Source organism: Adiantum capillus-veneris, chromosome 29 (genome assembly GCF_014529385.1).
Source record: "Adiantum capillus-veneris isolate H3 chromosome 29, ASM1452938v2, whole genome shotgun sequence".
In the NCBI taxonomy this organism is placed as follows: Eukaryota; Viridiplantae; Streptophyta; class Polypodiopsida; order Polypodiales; family Pteridaceae; genus Adiantum; species Adiantum capillus-veneris.
In genome coordinates, this window is record NC_140959.1 from 18,273,011 (window position 1) to 18,300,843 (window position 27,833).

A 27,833-nucleotide genomic window follows, 5' to 3' on the forward strand; every position below is an offset into this window, starting at 1 on the left:
CTTGGCAGCCTTGCGCTCACACCAAGGTTGCTTTTTCCCACCTCATGTCGATTGGCCGGCCGCTAAGTGCACGGTCCGCTCTCAATGAGTGAAAAGAGACACAAGGGGAGGCTGGACAAGCCCTTCTTTCTTGGGATTCCTGTCACTCTTCAAAAACACGATTAGGAATCGACACGCCCAAGCGAACTTGGGTTCGTGCGACCGCAACAAGCAAAAAAAAGTCTTGTGATTCTTGTGGTTGTTTCCTTGAGTGATACAGAACACTGCCAAAGCTCCGATACCAATGTTAGGTGCAATGGAAATGAATGTTGTTCTTTCTCAAGATGAGTGATCCATATTTGCTCAAGGTTCCTTTTAGTTGAGCCTTCCGTTCTTAATGGAGATTGCTGTGATCACAAACAAAGTGAGTGGACACTATGCGTGCAAGTGAATGAGACTGAGAGATACGACACCAGAGACGACGTAAAACCCTCCTCCGAAGGCCCCCCTCTCGTTGGCGAGAGTGGTCTACGATTGATTGCACAAAGTGGTGGCTGATGCAAAACTAGGCTATGTCGACAATGACGACCGGGATGGCGATGATGACAATAGGGCTGAAATTTGAAAGGTTCTAACTGCTGTCCAAAAAAACGCGAACTGCTGAAAATCTGCTGCGGGTGATTGCTGAATTTTGGGGCTGCTTTGGGGCTACTGAAAATGCTGCAGTGCTGTGAGGAAAAACACTGAAATGCTGCTGTCTTTAGGGCTGAAATCGCTGCCTGTATTGCTGCGAATGAAGGCTGAAAACGCTGGGTAAATGCAGCCTCTGTTGATGATAAAAACGCTGGTTATTTGCAGCCTGTAGCGATGGTGAAAAACGCTATTTGTAGGGGAAGCAACGCGGTCCAGAAACTTACTGAAAACGCCAGGCGATGGAGGTGCTAGCGATGATGCAAAACGCTAGGGCTGGTGGTTGATGGAAACGCCAAGGCGATGGGGAGTCTGCTGAGAGAGGGGTGAACCTGTTGCCGAAGCCTGCTGTTCTCCTTGCTCATCTGCTGTTTAGGGCTAACCTTGGTTTGCTAATATATTTTTTTACCCAAATTGCCCTACCTACTTTTGTTGGAAAGTCACTTAAATTAATAAGTGAAAAATGTCAAAAATAGGGAAAATGGGCTAAATGCACTGGAAAAATCCCCTAACTAATTCTAATGGATTTTGATGGGAATACTGATGATCATGCTATGTGCAACCAAAGGATATGCATCTATACTAAGTGACTGGGCATGCACGGTCTACGAATAGACTCACAAAAGTGCCAGATCACTTCTAATCTAGACTGACTGGACTTGACGGAAACCCTGTTATGGTGTAGCTTGTCCACGGACACATAGGGTTGGATGTGTCACGTGACAATGCAGAAGCAAAAACGTTGGCTGCTCTGGTCTAAAAATGCTAGGTGTGGCAGTCTCTTGCAAAACGCTAGGCCTCTGCGGGGTTCTGCTGAGAAGTTGCCTATTGAGCAAGGTGCTCCTGTTGCCTCTTCTGCCAGAAAGTGCTAGCTCTGGCTGGCTTATATATTTCATTAGCAAAATTGCCCTACCTAGTTCCCAACAAAAGTCACTTAATAAATAAGTGAAAAATGTCAAAAATAGGGAAAATAGATTTTAATGCACTAGAAAATTCCCCTGATGGACTCTGATGAGAATGCTGATGATTATGTTGTGTGCAACCGGAGGATATGCATCTAATCTAAGTGACTAGTCATGCACGGTCGGCGAACAGACTCACAAAAGTGCCAGATCACTTGCTATTCTAGACTGACTTGACTGACTGAACCCTGGTCATGCTGTAGCTCGTCCACGAACACATAGGGTTGGATGTGTCACGTGACAGAGGGGCGGCAACAAACAGAAGTAAACCATTGGTTGAAAGGCAAAAGTGAAGGTTTTCATCCCACCCAGTTATCGTCGTTGGGAGGAAAATGCCACATTGAAGAACCCCCTACAGTCACTCCCTTGGGGGGGGGGGGGGAGGAAGGAAATTGTCAAAAAGTGATGACATGGCAATACGACCCTACTTGAACAACGGGGAGAAAGAGCGATCGGGTAAAGTGATGCAAGGTCACCGTGATTTGTGTAACAAGCTTGGACACCTAAGCGAGAAATCAATAGCAGCACAGAAACAAAAATTACAACAAACTGAACTGAAAATATGTATGTGTATATATATATATATATATATATATATAGAGAGAGAGAGAGAGAGAGGGGGGGTATGTCACATAGTGATGACATGGCATGTGGTCCGACAAACCCCAAAGAAATTGAATGGATGAAGTATCGGCCGTGGGGCCCGAAACCTTGAAAGACAAAACCTTGAACCCTGAAGGAGATTTCCGCAAAATGCGATGATGTGGCAGTCTGCACGAATGGTGATGTGGCAAGACTGTACGAATTTTTTGAATTTTGCGTTGTTCTACTGTCGTGGCAGGCTGTACGGATTTTCGAATATTACGTTGGATACTTTTGGGAGTCCCCAGCCCTAGCTTTTGAGAGCAAATGCTTTTGGGAAAAAGTGCTTTTGAACTGATTGCTTTTGGGGCATCCCTTGTGAGAATAAAAGAGCCCCTCGGGCCTCACTCTGCAGAGCACCTGGACGCAGAGTCTGAGAGCAGAGGACCCTCAGGAATTGTACCTTGTTGTGATCAATAAATAAAGAAATACCAAAAGGGGCGCCAGTCTTTGAGGCCAATGCTTCTAAGCGCGGAACTCCGCCATGCAGTGTCGACTCTCTCTCTCTCTCCCCCTATAAAAGTTCAGTGATTTAGAAGTTTATATTCGTGTGTTGCTATTGATTTTTCGCTTGGAGTGTCCAAGCATGTTACAGTGGTATCAAAGCTTAGAAAGGTTCTCATCTACAGAGGATCCGATCCTTTTTGCAGCACACACGGGTTTGTGTGAAAGAATCTTGGTCTCGACCCCGGATTTGTGCAAAAGAATCTTCGTGTCCCGACACCGGACTTATTACTAGCGCAAGTTTGCTTATATACAAACTTAGCAAAATTGCCCTACCTACTTTCCAACAAAAGTCACTTAATAAGTAAGTGAAAAATGTCAAAAATAGGGAAAATAGGTTTAACGTACTGAAAAATTCCCCTGATGGATTCTGATGGGAATGTTGATGATCATGCTGTGTGCAACCAGCGGATATGCATCTAATCTAAGTGTCTGGACATGCACGGTCTACGAACAGACTCACAAAAGTGCCAGATCACTTCCTATTCTACACTGACTTGACTAAAGTGAACCCTAATCATGATGTAGCTTGTCCACGGACACATAGAGTTAGATGTGTCACGTGACATCCCCTCCTTTTCAAAGTGAGGTATTGGTACCGAACTGTATGGCATCAAGGGAGATCGCCAACATGGTCTGGAATCCTGGAAAGGACTCTTCGTCGGCCCACTCTGATACATGGGTCATGCGATACTTGAACTTCATAAAGGTCTGCAATGCTTATATACCTAGATGAATCCAAGATATACCAAGATTCACTCTTGAAGGAAAGTGCAAGGTATAGCCTCATGGTAGTCACCCACGAGACAATATAACCATCAGCTCCATCATGCATAGTATTGACTAAATACCACGACATCTCCACTAACGTCGTCAGTGCCCAATAGTGGGTGTAGAACTAGGTACAAACATATGCTCCCGAACACAACACACACCACACGCACACACACGAGCATACATCAACACAAAGTTCAGCGTGCTGAGTTTCTGTCATGACTCCGAGATCAAGGGCAAACTCAGCCATAATGAAGCCTAGCACTAAGAGAAGCGTTAAATTGGAAAAATTAGCACAAAAGAAAAGGTAGTTGAAACCGGCCAGTTCAATCCAAAAAGGGCGGTAGACTTTACTTCAAACCTTGATTTAGCTTTCACACATTATTAGTCGTCTATTGTACCTGTACTTCCACGACACAACAAAGGGGAGAGGGATACAAGCTGCTAGATTGCACCTGTATGAGTAGACCGACACCAGATTGGCCCCTAACTTAGGCGCCCCTTTCGGTATTTCTTTATTGTTCAAAAGAGGGAATAAACGCTGTGGATCCCTACAAGCTGCCCCGCACAAACTCGGCTGAATTTCAACTGTTTCGGCCCGATTTCGGCAGCATAACTGTACTAGGACCCCTCACAGTCAGTATTCCCACGCATTGAATGACTTTCCTCACGCATACAGGCACTTTGCAAAACCTGGCAAGAATCTGCAGCACGCTGAATTCTCTGTTTTCAGCCCCGAAAATGCGCCAGATCACCTGTACAGCGGTCCCCTCGCATCCCCGAACCTTCTGGGGATATTAAGGTCCGTTTAGGGCCAAAACCCTAAACCTGCAAAAATACACAGCAGGCTGTAATTTACTGTTTCGGGCTCCGTTTCGCGTGCCGGTCGCATCCTTAGCAAGTCCTCGAGCTCCCGCACCTATAGGGCTACTTGCCCTTTGAATCGGACGAGATTTTTGGCGTGAAACCTCTCCGAATTCACCTGTACCTGCGGGGGATTAGCCGCTAGCTAATCCAGTACCTGTGCAAGAGGCTCTTGCCTCGGCAATCGCGCATGAACCCACACAATTGTACATTGGTCAAATGAAGAGCCCACTAGAGGGGCATAACATACTGCCAAAGGGGAGAGAGAGGGCAGTGCGTAGTGTGCAGGGCATCACTCCTGGCACCGCACTGTGCATAAGAGGGAAAGCAAGCACTCCATAGCTCTTAACCTGTGACAAAAACTGAAATGAGGCTCTCCCTCCTTCAAATTCAGCGCCACTTCTTGTTGCATGAGGAAAGTGCACCAGAAGGTGCCACTTGGCACATTTACAAGCATTTTCCCGTTTCGGGGTTGCCGCCTAAAAATCTCCCAACCGGTTGCCCAGTCCCGAGGTAATGACGCAAACACATTTTCAGGTCCCAAAATAGCAGTTCCCTAAATTTTAGGAGATGCTGCCATTGTATCTGTCTAGGTCATCCGACCCTCTTTGTACACTGCGGCCACATCCAGAACTGAAATGTAGCCTCTGTAGCAAAGGATTCCACTTTGGCTAGTCAATGACCCCACTTGGCTAACCATAGTTCTTGTCCAATCTTAGTGCTCTCTTGCCCTCAGGCCTGGACTCCCTCTGAACAGTTCCACACTAGCTATGCAATGAAGGGCAGTTAGATTTCCCGAGGGGTGTTTCCAAAAAGTGAAAGTAAATAGATAATAAGAAAGAAATCAACAAAAAGGATTGCTAGTAGTCACACGCTGGTGACATACCCCCCTCTTGAAATCTCAAACGTCCTCGTTTGCATCTGTCGTACATGCTCGCGGTCAACACTGATGTATTCAACACCTGTCGACACATGTACACATACATGCTCATTGTCAACCCTAGTGTATTCAACACCTCGTCGACTCATGTATTGCCTGCGTGTGAACCCTGTCCCAATGACATAGTGGTAGCTGCGCACTCTGCCATTGCTTTGAGTCACTAACTTTCCAATGACAAAATGGTAGCTGCACATTTTGCCACTGTCTTATAGTACACATTGGATCCCGTAACACTTTCGAGCATACCCAAACCGACAGTTTAAGAATGCAGTTATACATGTACTCTTTAATAGAAGCAATTACTGTATCCTTGACAAACTGACAAGAAATACTCACTTCTATAGCACTAACCAAACTTTTGGACATTCCATAAGAGCAATTGCCAAACTGACAATCTGTACAGCTCTAACATTCATGTAACAGGTATTTCATTTGAGCTCACTTTAAATACCATGTACATCATTTGTTTCAGAAGCCATTGTCACACTGACAATCCATGTAGCTTTGAAACTCAAGGGGTCAAGGTAGGTTGCAAACCGAAGGCTTCCAGGTAAAGTGATAACACAGTTGGTGACTCTGCAAGTTCACCTTCTTCCATCCACTTAGCATCCATTGGTGGATAGTTTCTGAACTTTACCAAGTAACGCCTAGCAACCTTGCCTTTCACTTTCCTTTCTTTGTGTGCCAAAATCTGTTCAGGGACCAAGATCTCGTCAAGTTCCTCGACTTCCGGCTGATCTTCAACTGGCATATCTTCTAGCACATCACCCACATAGGGTCTGAGAAGACTCACATGAAACGCATTGTGAATCTTCCAGCTGTCAGGCAATTTCAGCCTATATGCAACATCACTGATTATGTCGCACACTTGAAAAGGCCCATAGTAACGCATGCTAAGCTTTGGAAACAGTCTTTCCTTGCCCTTCATCTTCTTTAACCTTGCCTTTTCAAAGCGTAAAAGCACCCAATCACCAAGTGAATATACCACTTCACGACGGTGACGATCAGCTTCTTTCTTTTGCTTTGCTTGAGTCTTTTCTAAGGCCACTTTGACCTTCTTGTACATTTCATCCATGTCCTGAACATACTTATCTGCTTCAAATATCTTGTCCTTTGTATGCAGTATGGGAGGAACTTTCTTGCCACCTTCAACTATCTCAAAGGGTGCCTTGCTAGTTGATGAATGCACTGTATTATTGTATGCATACTCCACCAATGGCAAATACTGTTCCCACTTTCCTTTATGCTCTGACACATAGCACTTCAGCAGATCTAGGACAGTAGAATTTGCCTTTTCTGACTGCCCCACTGTTTGAGGATGAAATGACGAAGAGAATTTGAGCGTAGTGCCCATATTCTCGAACAAGCCTCTCCAGAACAAACTTGTCATGCGTGGATCACGGTCGCTAACAATCGATTGTGGCATGCCATGATACTTGAAAATATTGCTCATAAACAAGCGTGCCATCTGATCTGGCTTTATCTTCTTCCTGACAGGAATAAAATGAGCCTGTTTGCTGAATCTGCAAATAATGGTCCAAATACCATCGTTTCCTGTCTGCGTTCTCGGAAGATCAAAGATAAAATCCATAGCAATACTTTCCCATGGTTTATCTGGAATAGGTAGTGGTTGCAATAACCCTGGTGCCTTTTGCCTGTCAAACTTGACCTTCTGGCATGTTAGGCATTCTTGCACAAAGGCATCCACATCTCTTCTCAATGTAGGCCAATAGAAGAATGTCTCAACCGCTTTAACTGTAGCATCGATACCACGATGCCCTGCATACGGTGGGACATGACTCTCTTCCATAACTTTGCGTCGCAATGGCTTTGTGACACAATCTGCCATGCATCATCATGAACCCGTCTTTAAGAAGATAGTGTTCATGACGTTGTCCTTGCATTAGCTGCTCGAAGACCCTTGCAAAATCTTCATCATTTTCATATTGTTCTCTCATATCATCAAGTGCATGATGATAAGGAATTGACACAACTGAAATTTGTGGCTTCCTTGACAAGGCATCAGCCACAACATTCTTCTTGCCTTCCACATGCACAATCTGAAAATGGAACATGGACAAGATATTTGCCCATCGCATATGCTTCTCAGATAACTTTGTCTATGTCAAGAAGTATCGCAAGGTCTGATGGTCCGTTTGGACAACGAAATCTGCACCTAGCAGGTAGTGTTTCCAACTTAAGAGCGCATGAATCACAGCCAGTAACTCTTTCTCATAGACCTGCATGGTCATCTCTGGCCCTTGCAAAATTCTGCTCTCATAGGCTACTACCCTGCCATCTTGCATTAGCACTGCACCAATGCAACTACCGCAGGCATCACATTGGACCACAAATGACTTCCTACGATCTGGCAACACAATGACTGGATCTGAAGTCATTTTTTCCTTTAAGAGATTAAAAGCTGAAATCTCTTTCTGTGTCCATCTAAAGGTGACTGCCTTCTTTTGAAGAGCATGTAAAGGTGAAGCAATCTCAACGAAATTTCGGATAAACCTTCTGTAATAGGAGCATAGTCCCAAGAAGCTTCGGACATCATGCACCGTCTTCAAATCTGGCCATGACTTGATCGCTTCAACTTTTGCAGGATCCATTCTGACACAATGTGTCCCAAAAAGTGGATCTCTTCCAGAAAAAATTTCACTTTTCTTTGCATTGATGAGCAACCTATGACTGCGTAACTCTTTGAACACAATGGCCAAGTGATGCCTATGCTCCTCTTCATTCTTTGAGTAGACTATCATGTCATCAAAGAATGTACCAACAAACTGCTGGTGTGGACGGAAAATTCTGTCCATCATCCTATTGAATGTAGCAGGAGCATTTGTGAGACCAAAGGGCATCACTAAAAATTCGTAAAGGCCAAACGTTGTTCTAAAAGCAGTCTTGTGCACATCCTCTGATCTAATGCGGATCTGATGGTACCCACTCTTTAGATCTATCCTGCTAAACATAGCTGCTCCTTCTAATTTGTCCATAATATCATCAATTCTAGGTATAAGGAACCTATTCTTGATGGTATTCTTGTTCAGTGCATGGTAGTCGATGCACATACGCCATGAGCAATCCTTTTTCTGCACCAACAACACTGGAGAGCAGAATGGAGATGAACTGGGCTGAACCAGCCCCTTTTCTAACAGCTCCTGTACTTGGCCCATTATCTCTTTCTGCTGAGCCGCACTAACCCTGTACGGAGGCTTATTTGGTGGGCTACTCCCTGGCACCAAATCTATCGCATGGTCCTCGGGTCTCTCTGGCAGTAATTGAGACAATAATGAATCGAAAAAACAGTCACTATACTGTTGTAAAAACATTGACCTTATTTATCTAGCACAGATAAATTTGATTCATCACAATCTGACACTTCACATGCAAAAACCAAGTACGCAGAAAGATGCTTTTTCATTACAGAAGTAATAGCAGAAGCTGATACAGTGGGAATAGACTCCCCTTTAAGCTTTACATCCAGAATGTGAGTCTTTCCCCTGCTCTGTACAGTGATCTTTTTGTTGTAGGCATCCGTGATTCCCTGTACACGAAACAACCAAGGAATACCTAGCAACACATCACATCAGTCCTGTCACAAAGTGATGACGTGGCCGACAGCAGAAACCCTAATTTCTGCCAGAAACCCTAAAATTCCTGCAAACCCTAATTTTTGCCAAAAACCCTAAATTCCGGAAATCGCGGAGGCGGATTATTAAAAAAAATGTCACAAAAAGATGACGTGGCCGATAGCAGAAACCCTAATTTCTGCCAGAAACCCTGAAATTCCTGCAAACCCTAATTTTTGCCAAAAACCCTAAATTCTGAAAATCACGGAGACGGAATTTAGGGTTTTTGGCAAAAATTAGGGTTTGCAGGAATTTTAGGGTTTCTGGCAGAAATTAGGGTTTCTGCTATCGGCCACGTCATCACTTTGTGACATTTTTAATAATCCGCCTCCGCGATTTCCGGAATTTAGGGTTTTTGGCAAAAATTAGGGTTTGCAGGAATTTTAGGGTTTCTGCCAGAAATTAGGGTTTCTGCTGTCGGCCACGTCATCACTTTGTGACATACCCCCCTCTTGAAAGCATTGTAATCGACCGCGATTACGCCTGCAAAACCGACAAAAGCCATAAACCGTCTTAGCAGACACTGACTGTTAGTACCTACGTACTAGGAACACACATCTAGCACATGTACAAAATCGACAGTCACATCACACGACATCACAGGACATCACCAGACATCACATGACATTCAACATTCATTCGGATCTTAGACCATGATTTATCGGCAATGTAGCTAGCAATCACATCTAGGTCCAATCGGGACCTCAACGATGTCCGATTGACTAACCCCTATTGCAACCATGTCTATTCGAGATCAATCAGACCAAAATGCTGCAGTCATTTCGGCTATCAGTTCCTGCACTCACAAGAAGTCAAGAACAAATCAGTATCATAATCAGGAATTCCATTTCATAAAGTCATCCAACAGAATACTGTCAGCTCTCAGTATCCCTGAAGCTCAAAGAGACATCAGTGACTTTAGTATCAAAATCGAGGCATCTAATGACAAGGAAGCGGAGTAACTCCCCTCTTGTGCATCCCACTGCACCATATCTTCGGCCAAGCTGAGTTTCTGGGTTCCGTTTGGAGTAGACAATGCTAAACCAAAACATCGAGGTAAAGTTTCACAATCCGAGGAGTATCTGCTAGGTCCTCCTCCTCCATCCACTTCGCATCAAATGCAGGAAAATTCTTGAACTTAACCAAGAACCGCCTTCGGACTTTACCTTTCTTCGTATCATTATGTGCCAAAATCTGTTCAGGAACAAGGATCTCCTCGTTTTCTTCCACTTTGGGTTGCTCATCAGCCTCCCCATCATCAGGCACATCACCCTTAACAGGGTTCAAGAGACTCACATGCAATGCATTATGAATCCTCCAAGTATCTGGCAGTTTCAATCGGAAGGAGACATCATTTATCTTGTCAGTAATCTGGAAAGGTCCGTAGTATCACATACTAAGCTTTGGAAAAAGCCTCTCCTTTCCCTTTTTCTTTCTTAGGCGTGCCTTCTCAAAAGTAAGAGCACCCAATCATCCTCCTTCAGTTTCCAGTCGCGACGATGGCGATCCGCTGCCTTTTTCTGTCGTTCTTGAGACTTCTGTAAAGTCTCGCGAACCTTGGCAAAAGCCGTATCCAAATCTCGCGAATATTCATCCGCTTCAAATTTCTAATCTTTCGTGCTCAGGAAGGATGGAGCCTTCGCAGCAGTTTCAACAATCTCTCATGGCGTCTTCCCCGTCGAAGAGTGTATCGTGTTATTGTAGGCAAATTCCACCAAAGGTAAGTTCTTTTCCCATTGAGTCTTCTGATGCGAGATACAAGACTTCAATAAATCTAAAATAACTGAATTGGCAATCTCAGATTGCCCGTCAGTCTGCAAGTGGAACGATGACGAGAACTGCAACCGCGTGCCAATGTTCTCCCAAATTGCCTTCCAAAACAAACTCATAAATCTGGGGTCTCTGTCGGAGACAATCGTCTCAGGCGTGCCATGTAATCGGAAAATCATCGTGATCATTCTGTATTCTCGGGAGATCAAAAAAAATGAAATCCATTTCAATACTTTCCCAGGGGCGGGTGGGTATGGGTAAAGGCTGTAACAATCCCTGTGCTTTATGCCTGTCAAACTTGACCTTCTGGCATACCAAGCAACTGCGCACAAACTCTTCCACATCCTTCTTCAGTCTCCGCCAAAAGAAATCTCTCTCTACCCCTTTCATGGTGGTAGCAATGCCGCGGTGACCCGTAAAAGGTGGACAGTGGCAATCAGTCATAACCTTTTCCCTCAACGGCTGTGTAACGCACAACATAGTCTTTTTCATCAAGTAGCCTTCCCGAAGGGTGTATCCAGCTACTGTCTCCCCATCCCGTATCCGTGTGAAAATATCTGCAAAACCTGTATCTGTGGCATACTGATCGACCATATCCTCGAAGCTCCTATGATGTATCGCGGAAATAGCCAGAACCAACGATTTCCGAGACAAAGCATCTGCCACCACATTCTTCTGTCCCTGCACATGGACAATCTGGAAGTGGAACTGTGACAAGATGTTCACCCACCGCATCTGCTTTTCCGAAAGCTGCTTCTGTGACAAGAAGTAGCGCAAACTCTGATGGTTTGTAAAGACAGTAAAATCCGCTCCGAGTAGGTAATGCCGCCACTGAGTAAGAGCATGGATAACCGCCAAAAGCTCTTTCCCATAGATCTGTGCTGTCATCTCCGGCCTAGAGAACAAACGGTTCTCGTAAGCTATGACATGGCCTTCTTGCATCAAGACCGTACCCAGACTACGACCACAAGTATCACAAAATACTTCAAATGACTTCTGCAAGTCCGGCAAAGTCAAAATAGGTCCCGTAGTCAATTTCTCTTTCAATGTCCGAAAGGCAGTCACCTCTGTGGGTCCCCACGAAAAAGGTACTCCTTTCTGTGTCAAGGTATGCAAAGGGGAAGCAACCTCTGCAAAGTTTCGTATGAACCGCCTGTAGTACGAACACAGTCCCAAGAAGCTTCTAACTTCATGGACATTCCTCAAATCGGGCCAATCACGGATAGTCTCTATCTTGGCCGGGTCCATTCGCACTCCTGCTGCTGACACAATGTGTCCCAAAAAGTGTATCTCTGGTAGGAAAAATTCACTTTTCTTTGCATTAATCACTAACTTGTGATCTCGTAATGCCTGAAAGACCTGAAACAGATGATCTCTGTGTTCTGCCTCATTCTTGGAGAAAACAATGATGTCGTCAAAGAAAGTGCCAACAAATAGCCTGTACTCTCGAAAAATCCTATCCATCATCCGGTTAAATGTCGCAGGAGCATTGGTTAAGCCAAAAGGCATCACCAAAAACTCAAATAACCCAAAAGTCGTCCGAAAAGCTGTCTTGTAGACATCTCCTGGTGCTATCCTAATCTGATGATATCCACTCTTCAAGTCAATCTTGCTAAAGCACGAGGATCCCTGTAACCTGTCGAGTATATCATCGATCCTAGGAATCGGAAATCTGTTCTTGATGGTGATTTCGTTGAGAGTGCTATAATCGATGCACATTCTCCAAGATCCGTCTTTCTTCAAAACCAACAACACTGGAGAGCAATACGGTGAAGTACTAGGTTGAACAAGACCCTTTTCCAAGAGGTCTTTCACTGAGTTCATAATCTTTTCATTCTGTACTCGGCTCACACGATAAGGTGGCCGATTCGGTGGCGTGCTTCCAGATATCAGATCAATGGTATGATCTTCAGGCCCTCTCAAAAGCAATCGGCATGAGCGTGGAGAAAAAAATCTTGGCGTTCTTTTCTTCAGGTCAAAACATATTCAACCTTTATCCATCGTTCAGTTCTCCCAAAAGAATGAGTAAGAAAACTGAAGTTCATCAAGTACAATCTCTAAGCCCTTCATTTATCAAAGTCGCTTTCTCGGCCCGGTAGTCAACCACGGCGTAGTTCTTGTGGTACCAAGGGATCCCGAGTAGAACGTCACTCACGTGCCCTGAACACCCCTGTCATTGCAAACGAAGTTTGCCAATGCTCGGTGTAATGGCAACATCCCATCCGGGTGCCAGTCGAACTACCTCCGCCTGTGGCGTCAGTCTGTCGTGCGCAGTTCCAAATCGAGCCGCCAATTCCAAGTGAAAAGAAGTTGGCCTTGGCTCCTTCAAAAGAGCTTCCTGATCCTTCACTTTGCCCCAAAAAAAAACGGCAAATTTTGTACTTTCATTCATTTGATTCGGTGCAAGTCCCACGCCATGTGGTACCAGTTCTGCTTTTCTATCTGCCTTTTCTGCCACATTCCTCAGCTGCTCTCGAACTCTCAGACCTGTCGTCGTCTTTATCATTCTGTTCTTTCTGTGCCTTATCAGGGCACTTCGCGGAAATATGTCCATGTTCCCCGCATCCAAAGCACTTCCCCTCTCTGATGAAGCGAGCTCTCTCCTCAGGAGTAAGCTTGGGTCGTGCATCCTTTTTTTTTCTCTGGGTTGCTCTTTTTCATTCTACTTTCATTCCCAGAAGTCTGTTCGGCTCGTTGTGTCATGGTCTCATCTGTGGGGTAGGTCAGACTGCCAGAGTGAATGGCAAAGCCCCGCTTCGCATGACTCATCAACTCCTGAATAGAAGCTGACTTCTGTTCCAAGCAGTGATCTCGGATCTCTGTAGGTAGACCCAAGGTAAACCGCTCAATCTGTTCTCTGAATGAAGAGGCGGGTAGAAAAGAGCTCCAGAATCTTTCACAATAAGAATTCACTGTATCGCTCTTGGTCATCCGGAGATGGTTCCAAGCAGCTCGTATATCTCGCTCAAACTCTTGAGTCAACCAAGAAGAAATAAAAAGCCTCTTGAATTTCAGCCATGTAACTGGCACAGTCTTGCTTAATAGAAGCGTGGACCACCAAGTACGAGCATTCCCCTTAAAGTAAGAGGCAGCTCTCCGAATCTTGGAGTGCTTTGAATAGCGTCCTCCCGCGAAAGCGATGTCAAACTGCTGTATAAAAGACAAAGCCTTCGAGCATCTGAGTATCCTGAAAAGTATCAAACTTGATCGAGTGGCCACCTTCCTTAAACTCTCGGACTTTCTTGCTTTTATCTTCGAGAAAGTCATACTGGTTGGCTTTGTAAAAATTCTTCTTGTTCGCATAAAACTTTCCGTCATCGGAATCTGAGCTGTCTGTAGACGAGTCCTCAGTAGAACTTTCAATCTCTGGGCGAGATGTAGCCTTCTTTGCCTTTTTCTTGCCCGTTCCGAAGCTTTGTGTCTTGCTTCGCTTTTTGCTTTTTTCTGTCTTCTTCGCTCTAATCCGAGGAGCTAGAAGAACTGTCAGAAGAAGAAGAAGAAGAACTGGGTACTCCTTCAAATCGAACACGCTTCTTCCGTTTCTTTGCTTTGTCGAATGTCGACTGACGACCCAAATATCCCGGGAAGTCAGTACCTTTGTTCTGCTTTTTGCCGTGCTTTTTGCCTTTCTTTTACACGTCGAAAAGCTGAGCAATCCGTGCATCAACCACGTTCTCCAGTTCCTTCTCCGTATATTTCTTGGAGGCAGAAGGTTTCTTGAGAGCGGGTTTCGGGAGTGGTGTTGTGGTTCTCTGCCACTCCATCTGTAGCTCTTTCAAAGAGGTCTGGTTCATATATTTTGCCATCTTCGGGTCCTTGGCAAAATTGAGCATTATCATTGTTGCATCGCTGATCAACTGGCGACGCTCTATCTCTCGCCGCTCCGCCTAAGTAGGCCAAGGCGGGCCATACTCTCTGTCTGAATCTTCGTTGTGATCCCAGCCCGCATCTCCAGATGCAGAGGGAGTCGACTGATCATTGCCTGAAGCCATAGGTGCCGCGGAAAAAAAATATTCGGGGATCGGATTTCCCGTAGAAGAGAAATCGGCTGTGCTCTGATACCACTGTAACGGACTTGGACACTCCAAGTCAAGAATCAACCGCGACAGCACCAAATAACCACTTCAAAACAATTCACAGATCACAATAGATTTGCACTGGCCCGGCGGAGTTCCGTGCCTAGAGATATTGGCCCCAAAGACTGGCGCCCCTTTCAGTATTTCTTTTTGTATTAATCAATCATCAAAGTACAAGAGAGCGGTTAGGGTTTCACTCTCAGACTCTGCGTCCAGATGCTCTGAGAAGTGAGGCCCTCACCACTAATTTAAAGGTTACAAGGGATGCCCAAAAGCAGAGCCCCAAAAGCTTTTAAAATCAAAAGCATCAGTTCTCTCTCTCTCTTGAGAGTCTTTTCTCTTTCTTTTTTTAAAAAAGCAAAAGCAAAATTTGCGTCGCTCATCATTTTCCCCAAAAAAAAAAAATAATAATAATAACAATAATAATCTGCCTCCGCGATTTCCGGAATTTAGGGTTTTTGGCAAAAATTAGGGTTTGCAGGAATTTTAGGGTTTCTGGCAAAAATTAGGGTTTCTGCTGTCGGCCACGTCATCACTTTGTGACATTTTTTTTAATAATCCGCCTCCGCAATTTCCAGAATTTAGGGTTTTTGGCAAAAATTAGGGTTTGCAGGAATTTTAGGGTTTCTGGCAGAAATTAGGGTTTTTGCTGTCGGCCACGTCATCACTTTGTGACATTTTTTTTAATAATCCGCCTCCGCGATTTCCGGAATTTAGGGTTTTTGGCAAAAATTAGGGTTTGCAGGAATTTTAGGGTTTTTGGCAGAAATTAGGGTTTCTGCTGTCGGCCACGTCATCACTTTGTGACAAGTCCAGTGGCATGATGTAAAATTCTTCAGCATCTACATAGGACTGGATATGTAGACGCAACTTTCCAATGATGGGTGTCACAACCTCTGTATGGCCAGGACATGCCAAACCTGCCTCTGTTGTATACCCCATCTCTTCAGGTCTGATTCCCAACTTTGAAGCCAATTCTGGGGAAATAAAGTTGGCTTTGGCACCTGGATCAAAGAAGATAAGCACTGTTTGATCCCTGACCTTTCCCCATGCTCTGCAAAGCTCACTTGCATCTGAATTTGGCTTGTCGCCCACCATATCTGGCACTAGACCAGCCATGGGCTTCTTTCCTTTCTTGTCCTCCTTGTCTTCGGAATCAGCTGGCCTTTTCTTTGTAGGACAATTGTAAGCAATGTGGCCAAGCTGCTCACAAATAAAGCATTTGTTCTCTGACCTCAGGACCTTCTTTTGCTCTTCAGACTTGCAAGGAAAACGTCTTTTCCATTTCTTCGCTGGTCCCTTTTCTGATTCAGCCGAAGCTTTGCCTTTCCCTGCGTTGGCTGGCTCCTGAGTCACTTTAGGAACCTCCTTGGAAACATACTTCTTCGCTGAATTTTTCTTGGCTGATCCTTCCTTGACGCCAGTATTGAATTCACAATCTTCTCCCTTGAGCAAACCATTGCCAGTGTTTGCTACCTCGATGAGCTGCGTCAAAGTAGTGACTTTGGTCTTCGTGCAGTATTTTCTCAATCCTTTGGGTAGGCCACAACAGTATTTTTCAATCTGTTCTGTCAATGGCACAAACCTGTAGGAAGTTACTGGAAGTAGAGCTTTCCAAAACTTCCGATTGTAGTCATCCAGATTCTTGCAAGTAGCAGCATTAAGCTGGTGCCATTCTGTCATGACATCTACTTCAAAATCATCAGATAACCATGCTGCTGCAAAAATCTGCTTGAAGTAAATCCATGTGGACGGAGCTTGCCCTTGAAGCAATAAAGTTGTCCACCATTGTCCCGCATTCCCTGTCAAGAAAGTGGCTGCCTTGCGGACCTTTGAAGCCTCTGTAAAGTTTCCCCTTGCATACGCCTTGTCAAACTGCTCGAGGAATGAGAGAGCCTTCTTCCTGTCATCAAACCCTGTAAAGGTCGTGAATGTCACACCTTTGCCACCTTCTTTGTACGGAGTTGGCCTCTCCAGCGACGTCAAATTGTCATATTGAAGTGACTGAAACATGGGAACACTATTAGGGTTCATTTGTGTTCCCTGACCGCAATTAAGTTGACCTGGAAACGCAATATTTGGCTACTGATTTGTAATTCCAGCCATACCAAAATTTGCCTGTGGCATCCCAAATTGACCCTGAGTGCTTTGAAACCCTGGTAGCATGTCCGTGACACCATACATGGGGTTAGGCATCATCGTTTGAGCACCCCCAAACACTGTTCCTGGCGTGTAAAACTGATTTCCAGGTGCATGACCAGCCATGCTCTGGAATACCGATCCACCTCCAAAATAGCCAGGGTGTACTGAAGGTGGTGGGAAGACCTGTTGCATAGCCTCTAGGTTGCTTCCCTGCCCATTAGAACCAGCTATAGGCTGCTGAAAGGTGGCGGGCTGAACTGGTACAGCTTGATAGACTGGCATCTCAGCCACCTGTTCTTGCACCTTAGGCACAGGTTGTGGAGACTGCATGTTCTCCGTCAAGTGTACAGATGTTTCCATTGACTGTGCAGTATGAATCACCTGTGCTCGAGCCTTAACAGGCTTTTGAATATGATCCAGTGACCCAACTTCCTGAGACGGAACAGGAGGCTGCAGAAAGGCTAAAAACCTCGGGTTCTGCATTACTTGTGTGAACATAGCCACAGCAGTAGCCAACTGGGTCCTGAATATATCGTCATCTGTCTGTGGTGGTCTTGAGGACTCGCCCACTTCATGTGTCTGTTGACCCTGTGAAGAGGAAACCTCTTCAGTCACATCATCTGGTCTGTCAGCCATAATTGCAATTCCCTGTGTCTGGTCTATGATCCCCTGTGTCTTCAAGCCCAATCTGACCAAGGCTCACTTCTATAGGAAAAAGTGATTTAATCTCGTCGATGGAACCATGAAACCGGCCAGTTCAATCCAAAAAGGGCGGTAGACTTTACTTCAAACCTTGATTTAGCTTTCACACATTATTAGTCGTCTATTGTACCTGTACTTCCACGACACAACAAAGGGGAGAGGGATACAGGCTGCTAGATTGCACCTGTATGAGTAGACCGACACCAGATTGGCCCCTAACTTAGGCGCCCCTTTCGGTATTTCTTTATTGTTCAAAAGAGGGAATAAACGCTGTGGATCCCTACAAGCTGCCCCGCACAAACTCGGCTGAATTTCAACTGTTTCGGCCCGATTTCGGCAGCATAACTGTACTAGGACCCCTCACAGTCAGTATTCCCACGCATTGAATGACTTTCCTCGCGCATACGGGCACTTTGCAAAACCTGGCGAGAATCTGCAGCACGCTGAATTCTCTGTTTTCAGCCCCGAAAATGCGCCAGATCACCTGTACAGCGGTCCCCTCGCATCCCCGAACCTCCTGGGGGTATTAGGGTCCGTTTAGGGCCAAAACCCTAAACCTGCAAAAATACACAGCAAGCTGTAATTTACTGTTTCGGGCTCTGTTTCGCGTGCCAGTCGCATCCTTAGCAAGTCCTCGAGCTCCCGCACCTATAGGGCTACTTGCCCTTTGAATCGGACGAGATTTCTGGCGTGAAACCTCTCCGAATTCACCTGTACCTGCGGGGGATTAGCCGCTAGCTAATCCAGTACTTGTGCAAGAGGCTCTTGCCTCGGCAATCGCGCATGAACCCACACAACTGTACATTGGTCAAATGAAGAGCCCACTAGAGGGGCATAACATACTGCCAAAGGGGAGAGAGAGGGCAATGCGTAGCGTGCAGGGCATCACTCCTGGCACCGCACTGTGCATAAGAGGGAAAGCAAGCACTCCATAGCTCTTAACCTGTGACAAAAACTAAAATGAGGCTCTCCCTCCTTCAAATTCAGCGCCACTTCTTGTTGCATGAGGAAAGTGCACCAGTAGGTGCCACTTGGCACATTTACAAGCATTTTCCCGTTTCGGGGTTGCCGCCTAAAAATCTCCCAACCGGTTGCCCAGTTGACTTCACGGCAGAGTAAGAAAATGTTCCCCTTGTCATTCCCGAGGTAATGACACAAACACATTTTCAGGTCCCAAAATAGCAATTCCCTAAATTTTAGGAGATGCTGCCATTGTATCTGTCTAGGTCATCCGACCCTCTTTGTACACTGCGGCCACATCCAGAACTGAAATGTAGCCTCTGTAGCAAAGGATTCCACTTTGGCTAGTCAATGACCCCACTTGGCTAACCATAGTTCTTGTCCAACCTTAGTGCTCTCTTGCCCTCAGGCCTGGACTCCCTCTGAACAGTTCCACACTAGCTATGCAATGAAGGGCAGTTAGATTTCCCGAGGGGTGTTTCCAAAAAGTGAAAGTAAATAGATAATAAGAAAGAAATCAACAAAAAGGATAGATAGTAGTCACACGCTGGTGACAGTAGTTGATAGGGCATACACACCACAAAACATAAAAAGAATTAGCACAATATCAACTGGTCGTAACTCTAACGAAAACTTCACAATGTGAGGTCTGCATGTCCGCTATACGACTAAAAAATATACCTAGATGAATCCAAGATATACCTAGATTCACCCTTGAAGGAAAGTGCAAGGTATAGCCTCATGGTAGTCACCCACGAGACAATATAACCATCAGCTCCATCATGCAAAGTATTGACTAAATACCACAACATCTCCACTAACGTCGTCAGTGCCCAATAGTGGGTGTAGAACTAGGTACAAACATATGCTCCCGAACACAACACACACCACACGCACACACACATGAGCATACATCAACACAAAGTTCAGTGTGCTGAGTTTCTGTCATGACTCCGGAGATCAAGGGCAGACTCAGCCATAATGAAGCCTAGCACTAAGAGAAGCGTTAAATTGGAAAAATTAGCACAAAAGAAAAGGTAGTTGATAGGACATACGCACCACAAAAGATAGAAAGAATTAGCACAATATCAACTGGTCGTAACTCGGACAAAAACTTCACAATGTGAGGTCTGCATGTCCGCTATACGACTAAAAAATATACCTAGATGAATCCAGGATATACCCAGATTCACTCTTGAAGGAAAGTGCAAGGTATAGCCTCATGGTAGTCACCCACGAGACAATATAACCATCAGCTCCATCATGCTTGCTTCTTTGGGCCGCGGCGAAAGCGACAGCCTTTTGTGGCTCCTTCGATGCTTCAACTTCGGCTATAGTCATGTGTCTACCTTCGTCAAGAATCTTCGAGGATGAAAATTCCTGAAACCACTTCCAACACCAAAACATGAATATACCCATTCCATGTAAAGTGACGGGAAAAATACTATTCCTTCGAAAAAACTGTGCATGCAATGCAGATGAACATATAGACGGAGTGCCAAACTGTTCATCAAACACACGCAAACAATGAGATCGAATCTTGACTTTCTGATCTAAATCAATCAACTGTGGCAAAACACAATGGGAATGCCGATGCTTGATGCTCAATCTTTCTTGTGCTCTTTCTGAAACTGTGTCGTGCCAAGGAAGTGACATGGAATGTGAATTCGTTGGGTTCAAACATTTCATCTTTTCATGAGAAATCCATATACATCCGTGCTCATTCATGGGTGAATCGTGCTCAACGTACAATATGTCATGCCTAGGAAAAGGGATCACATAAAGACGCTGACTAAAATACAAGAAACAATCACAAATGAAACGCTGCTGACTAATCATTCGTACACATAATACTTCCTGGGGGGGGGGGGGGGGGGGGGGGGGGGGGGGGGGGGGGGGGGGGGGGGGGGGGGGGTTCTGTGGACCTAGGCTCGAGAGCCAAGATCGGTTCTTCCTGAGGGGGTTCTTTGGACCTAGGCTTGAGAGCCAAGATCGGTTCTTCCTGATTGGTCAAATCGTCCTATGCAAGTTCTTTGGACCTCGACTCGAGAGCCAAGATCGGTTCTTCGTGATTGATCGTCTCTGCAACGAGGTTAGCTTCACTAGAGAAAGTATCAACTAAACCATCAACCTTGTGAACAATCACATCATCATGCTCGTGAATAATCACATCATCTTCCTGCAAATCATCATGCATGTGAGAAATCACATCTTGATCATGCAAATCATCATGCTTGTCATTGTCATCCAAATCATCATGCTTGTCATTGTCATGCAATTCTTCATGCTTATCAGTATCATTCAATTCATCATGCTTATCTTGATCATGCTTTGGAAAAGAATGAGACTGAGAGTCTCCTTCTCCCGATCCTTTGCAATCTGTGCCTGCACATTAGAAAAGAGTCGCAACAACTCTTCTTGGTCACGTGCTATGGCTGTCATTCTTTCGTTGTATGTATGCTCTATGGCTGCCATTCTTTCTATGTGTTTTGCCTTTCTTTTTGCTTCTCTTGCTTTGCGTTCTAACTGCTTAGTCCATCATCATCTTGTCGAAAAGCTCCATAGGAGTTAGTGCAATCCTTGGCATAGATGGGGAAGGGAGAGGGTCGGAAAAACCTCTTGGTGGAGAAAATTCTTCTTCGCCTCTCTCATGCTCATTACCTCCAAGCAAAGTATCCATTCCGCTTCGAGTGATGACCATCCATTGAAGTCTTGGGTTCTTAAGTTTACAAGGAACTTGGGTTCTTGGGGGTCTTGGTTCTTGGGGTTCTTGAGTTCTTGAGGTTCTTGCGGGTCTTGAGGTTCTTGAGGTTCTTGAGGTTCTTCTTTAGCTTGCAAGCTGTGTTAGAGAAGGATCTTCTCTTGACCCGAGCTCTACTCTTTTCCGCGGGCGCACCCCTTGGCGGCCTTGCGCTCACACCAAGGCTGCTTATTCCCACCTCATGTCGATTGGCCGGCCGCTAAGTACATGGTCCGCTCTCAATGAGTGAAAAGAGAAACAAGGGGAGGCTAGACAAGCCCTTCTTTCTTGGGTTTCCTGTCACTCTTCAAAAACACGATTAGCAATCGACACGACAAAGAGGACTTGGGTTACGTGTGACCGCAACAAGCAAAAAAAAAAATTTGTGGTTCTTGTGGTTTCTTCCTTGAGTGATACAGAACACTGCCAAAGCTCTGATACCAATGTAAGGTGCAGCGGAAGTGAATGTTGAACTTTGCTCAAGATGAGTGCTCCGAATTGTGATCAAGGTTCCTTTTACTTACAGAAGGGAGAGGCTTTCGATCCTTTAGTGAGAGAGTGTAATGGACATAAACAAAGTGAATAAACACTGTGCGTGAAGGTGCTGAGATTGAGAGATAGAGAGAGAAGAATACGACACCAGAATGTTGTCAAATCCTCCTCCGAAGGCCCCACTCTCTATGGCGGGAGCGGTCTACTTATGATTGCACAAATCTCTACAATGCTTTGGATTTGCCGACGATGAGGACGACGACGATACGGGCTGAAATCTGAAAATGCTAAGGGCTGAAATCTGCAGATCTTTATCTGCTGAATTCTGACTCTATGGCGACGGCGATGACGACGATGCAACGACGACGCGCTGAAAACGCAGATGCTGAAATCTGCGTTTTCCGGGCTGAACCTGCAAACTACACGGGATCTAACCGTGCAGCGAGGATCTGCTACGGGAAGGTGAGATCTGCGAGGTTCCAGACTTCTTCTGTGGTAACTGACTGCTGAAAACTGAAAACGCTGGTTCTAGGGCTGAATCTGTCGCGATGCAATTGCAAAACGCCGAGGCTGATCTGCAAATCAAAAAACGCTAGGGCTGATTTTGGTTCCTGCGGTGGAAATCTGCTACGCTGGGAATCTGCTATCTCTGTGGAATCTGCTGACGCTCGGACTGATCTACTATCTGCGGGGGAAACTGCTAATGCTAGGGCTGATCTGAGGTCGTACTATCGCCAGGTTGCTGCAATGCAAAAATGCTGGCTAATCTAGGAGCAAAACGCTAGGTTAATGCTGATGCAGAAAACGCTAGGCCTGTTGTCTGTGGGGTCTTGCTGAGAAGGTGCCTGTTGAGCAAGTGCTCCTGCTGCCTCTTCTGCCAGAAAGTGCTAACGCTAGTACATACAAACTTATGGAATTTGCCCTGCCTAGTTGCCAGCAAAAAAAGTCACTTAAAAATAATAAGTGAAAAATGTCAAAAATAGGAAAAATAGGTCTATGCACTGTAAAAATGCTCCTGATGGAATCTGATGGAAATCTGATGATCATGTTGTGTGCAACCAGAGGATATGCATCTAATCTAAGTGTCTGGCTAACTGATTTGAACTGAACCCTTGTTATGAAGTAGCTTGTCCACGTACACATAGGGTTAGATGTGTCACGTGACACCACAAATCCAACACCTTCACAAAGACATCAGTTCACTGATCAATCACATTTCTGTTGAGGGTCTCAGATACAAATCATGATCCTTGTAACCTATTTAGCAATCACATCCAGACCACACTCATCTTTTCACGGATATCTTGATCTACTAAATCTTGTTACTATCAAATTCATAACCTTTCTTTTTACATTTCAATCAAGCAAACCATGCCCATGACCATCTTCACAAGACAGTACATTCACATAGCATGCAATTCACAAAATCACACACTAAGTTCACACTGAACATTGTGTTTCGATCATTCGATCTAGCCATCTCATCCGGTCCAAAACTCTTGATTCACCTAGATCATTGTGCAACCATCTCATCCTTCCAGAACTCTTGAAGCATTCACAACAATATCCAGTCATCTCGTCTAGATAGAAATCTTGATGCACTAGAATCACATTCAGTTCTCATTCACTTGGCCATCATATCCAGATCTCCCTGATCTCTAAGTTCAAATCATTGATCAGACAAAATGTTATATATATATACCTAGATAAATCCAGGATAAGCCTTCATCTTTCTCTACATGTCTCTAATAATCATGAAAGAGCACATATCTTCAGTTCAATCAAGGAAATTTTCAATTCAATGTATATATTTTCAAAAACTCATTCCGCAAAATAATGTCAGCCTGTCAGTATCCCTAAAATCTCACGGAGAAATTAGTGACTTTATTCAATCTAGGCAATCTGTAACAAAGGAGTGAAGCGGCCCCCCTCTTGGGCAGTCAGCACTGCACCAAATTCAATTTGTTGATTCATCGATAGCTTTTGGCATGAACACTACTAATAATCCAAAAGTTTCAAGGTACAGCTCAATGTTGAAGAGAATTTGCGTTGTTCTCCTCCTCCATCCACTTTGCATCAAGAGCCAAAAAAGTGTCCTTGACCAAATTATCCAAATTATCCAAAAAAGTGCCCTTGACCAAATTATCCAGTGGACCTAGCTTGCCTTTCTCTTCTTTTCATGTGTCCCGTGACCTGTTGGTAGCCACACTCGCCTCCCCTATCCGTTGGCACCTCAATCTAAATCGTCGGAATCCTCTCATGAAGCATCAGTAGATTCCCTTGTTTCATTGGAAGCCTCGGATGCCCTATCAACTATTGATTCCCTTACTACTTTAGAATTCTTTGATGAACTTTAATCCGGTTCCCTTGGTTCTTTTTCTTCCCCACACTCTTGCACTGTGGAGGTGGACACTAGCTTGTCTGTAGGATAGGTCAATGAGCCAGCAAGGATACCAAAACCTTGCTTGGCATGTCCCCCTTCGCACCTTGGAGCGTTCCGAGAAACGACCTCCCGAGAAGGCGGCGTCAACCTACTGTATGAATTCAAGGGCTCGATGGGTATCCTCGTAGCCTGAAAACGTGTCAAGCTTGACTGCTTGAGCGCTTTTCATGCTTTTCTCGCTTTTTCTCCACTTCTTCCGCCTTTTCTCATCCTCTTTGGAGTTAAAGGGCGACGAACTATCAGCTCTCTGAAGACGAAGAGAAATTTGGGTTATTGTCAAAACGAACACGCTTCTTGAACCTGCTTACCACTTCGAAAGTCAACTTTTGGCCCAAATAATTGGAGAAATCCATTGATTTCTTCTTCTTCGGAGAGTGCTTTAAGCTTTTCATCAATCGGTGTGTCTTCTTTTCCAAAGTTTTTGTCAAACTCTTTTTGAGAGTACGACTTTCCCTTTTCTGCACTCAGCTTTTCTTTCTGCTTCCGTACCATCTTGAGAGGAGAATCGACGGCCTCTCGCCATCTCAAGTGATCTCATCAATCGAGTAATTCTTTTGGTGATCCACATATTTCGAGTCTTTGGAGTACTTGATCAATCTTTTCACACATGTATCACCCTACAATTGACGTTTCTACTCCATTCTATCGAGATTCCCCATCGGAAATTTGCCCAAATCTCATTAGTTTCTTCAGTTTCCATTCTGGGACTCGGCTTTTCTTCATCTCCCTGCAGATCAAAGGTTAGAGGGGTGTCCTCTCTGTCAGATTCTCCGCAAGAACCCATGTGTGTTGCAGAAAGGATAGGATCCTCCGTAGAAAAAGAATCGTTCTGAGCTCTAATACCATTGTTACAGGCTTGGACACTCTAAGCGAGAATAAATAGCAACAAGTGAACAGAAACCGCAAAATCATTGAACTTGAAGAGAGAGAGAGAGAGAGAGAGAGAGAGAGAGAGAGAGAAAAGCACAGTCGACACAGCACGGCGTAGTTCTGAGCCAAGATGCATTGGCCCCAACGACTAGCCCCCCTTTCGATATTTCTTTATTATTATGCTTCGCAAAGTACAACTCTCGAGAGTTCTCTTCTCCGAGACTCTGCCTTCCAGATGCTCTCTGAGAATGAGGCCCTAAGGGTCCTTATGAACTTACATGGGGGCCCATAGTATCGCATACTAGGCTTTGGGGAAAGCCTTTCCTCTCCACATGGGAACATGCTCTGCAAGCATAGATCTGGTGCACCTCCTTCTGGCTAGATCTAGATCCCGACCTGGATCTCGGATGAAAAACCCTACCACTGCATGATCACAAGGCCCATGTTACGGCTGCCCTGAGGAGGCACTACACCATAAAGATGACCTCCAAACACTGCAATTACTGCCCATGAAAAAGGATGGGGCTAATCTAAAAACGCCAAGACTGCCAACCAAAAACACTAGGCAAGGAACCTGCCCTCACTACCAAACTGCCAGATCTACACCTCAGGACTACCCCTAAGGGCGCCCTCCCCCCGGGCTCTACTGCATGCCCAGAGAGGTGACCCCCCTTGCTCCGTATATAGAGCAAACCATCAGCTGCCCGACCCAACTCTCATGCTCCACGACCCTAAATAAACGGAAAAATAAGAGGGAAATGAGAAAAGGGTAAGAGGTGCCCATAGGGCTTTGAGGGAAAAAATAGTAGAGGCTTGGATAAAATATCCCAAGCCTTTAGGCGGCTACCCGAGTTAAATATGGCTGGAAAATCCCGCAATGAAAAACCTACCTCACACTAGCCAAGCTCAGCCACAAAACAGCCCTCACTCCCTAACATTTATCCCTGGGATAAACTGCGACAGACCAAACGAATCCAGAGAGATGCCTAAACTCTAATAGTGTATTCATAATTGGAACACGACAAGATATGATTTCAAAATTACTCCTTCATAGATAGTAGATTGTTTTCAAACCACAAACTAGATCTTCATACTATATAGTGTCAAGCCAAACTACAACTTACAAGACACATCATACATGTCACGAGTCAAAATCTACGATTGTGCATAAGCTGCAAGAGTCATACTATCATCCAATCATCAATGTCATAAAACACAGAAAAATGTGACTTAATCAAAGGTCACTGGCAACTGCTGTTATGCAGAAATTTGCAGTGGACAAAATTATGTACAAAAGGACAAAATTGCCGGCATAGTACCTGCAGTAGTGGGAACGGAGGCCAAAACGACCCCATGTTAATTCTGAGCACACAAAGCTCTAGAGTTGAAACAATGATAAAAGCCATTTAGCTTTTACAAAAGGGCGAATGAATAGCACAACAATCAAGACATTTCATTCAAAAATAGCCTGCTTTAAGAATAATAGATACATTTAAAATTTCTGCATGCCTAAAAAAGAAGAAAGACCTGACAAAATGCAATAGACACCAAAATCATGTATCTGAAAATGATACCAAACACAAGCGTACCTGTAAGGAGGATGATCGAGCTCTCTGGAAACTGATAAGTCTTCATGAGGAGGTATTTCATGCATTTGGCATCATTGAGACAACCCTTGAGCTCATATCGGCTGTACCTGTAAGAGATGCCACAGATAACTGCTTTCTTGGAACCATGGGGATTGGGGGGAGAAGGGGCATACTGTTGAGGGTTTGGGGAAGGAACGCTGGGTGCAGGAGTGCGGCTGTGGGGAGCTATTTGGGTCACCTGATGACACAATGCACATCGGATAGAAGTTGCCCCTGGGGGCAACATCAGCGATGTGCGACAATGCGAGCAGTCCACCAGCATATTAGGGCTGCGATTAGTGTAAGGGTTAGGGTTTGGATTCCAGCCATACATCCTGATCTCTGTCTACCGCGCGCAATCCTCTGTGTGATCTCTCTCTCTCTCTCTCTCTCTCTCTCTCTCTCTCTCTCGGTGCGCGCGCGCGCGTGTTGAATCTTCCGACACGACTGTAGCCTCTCGTTGATTGATTGCCAAAAAGCCGACGGAGGGAGGGAGGGAGATAATCTGATTGTCGAACGTTTGAAGATCTAAAATTAGCGTCTTTTCATGCAAAAGTATGATTCCTGCTGAAGTCTTCATCGAGCAAAGATGCAATGAACCACCGCCTTGAAAGTTTGGCATGCCATGCAAAGAAACACCAAGGTTGTCAAGAAACAAGACCACCTCGGGGCTAATAGTTTGTAGTGCACCTTGATCCCTTTCCACTTACCATGTTTAGAGCAAAGTTTTGACTTGTCTATATTGGTCATGATAGCCCAAGAGTGGTCTTGTTTTGCGATTGAGACCACAAACTTGGCACTCAGGGCCTCAACATGAACAGCAGGGTTGCGAATTCTGATGCCACCTTGGACTCGTGGTCGAGCGATAACTTCCCACTTTGCCCATTGCCATGGCGAGGAGGCTTTATTGTTGTTCCTCTATAAGAATCTTTTAACAGGTTTCAAAGACTCTTCCAGTTACATTTGGCTATTTTAAGGAGTGGGCTGGTGAAGGCAATATAAGGAAGCATAAATGAATTGATC

The 27,833-nt window shown here is 45.0% G+C and overlaps 1 protein-coding gene across 1 annotated transcript in view; it reads right to left on the bottom strand.

Annotated features, from left to right (window-relative positions):
- MC1 (metacaspase 1) overlaps nucleotides 1-27,431 on the bottom strand; it is a 53,330-nt gene extending 25,899 nt beyond the window's left edge. Inside the window, exon 1 of the mRNA XM_086505375.1 lies at nucleotides 26,772-27,431. Coding sequence (XP_086361501.1) covers nucleotides 26,772-27,144 — 373 coding nt within the window. The 5' untranslated portion in view covers nucleotides 27,145-27,431. The remainder of the gene's footprint in view (nucleotides 1-26,771) is intronic.
- Between the last annotated feature and the right edge of the window lie 402 nt (nucleotides 27,432-27,833).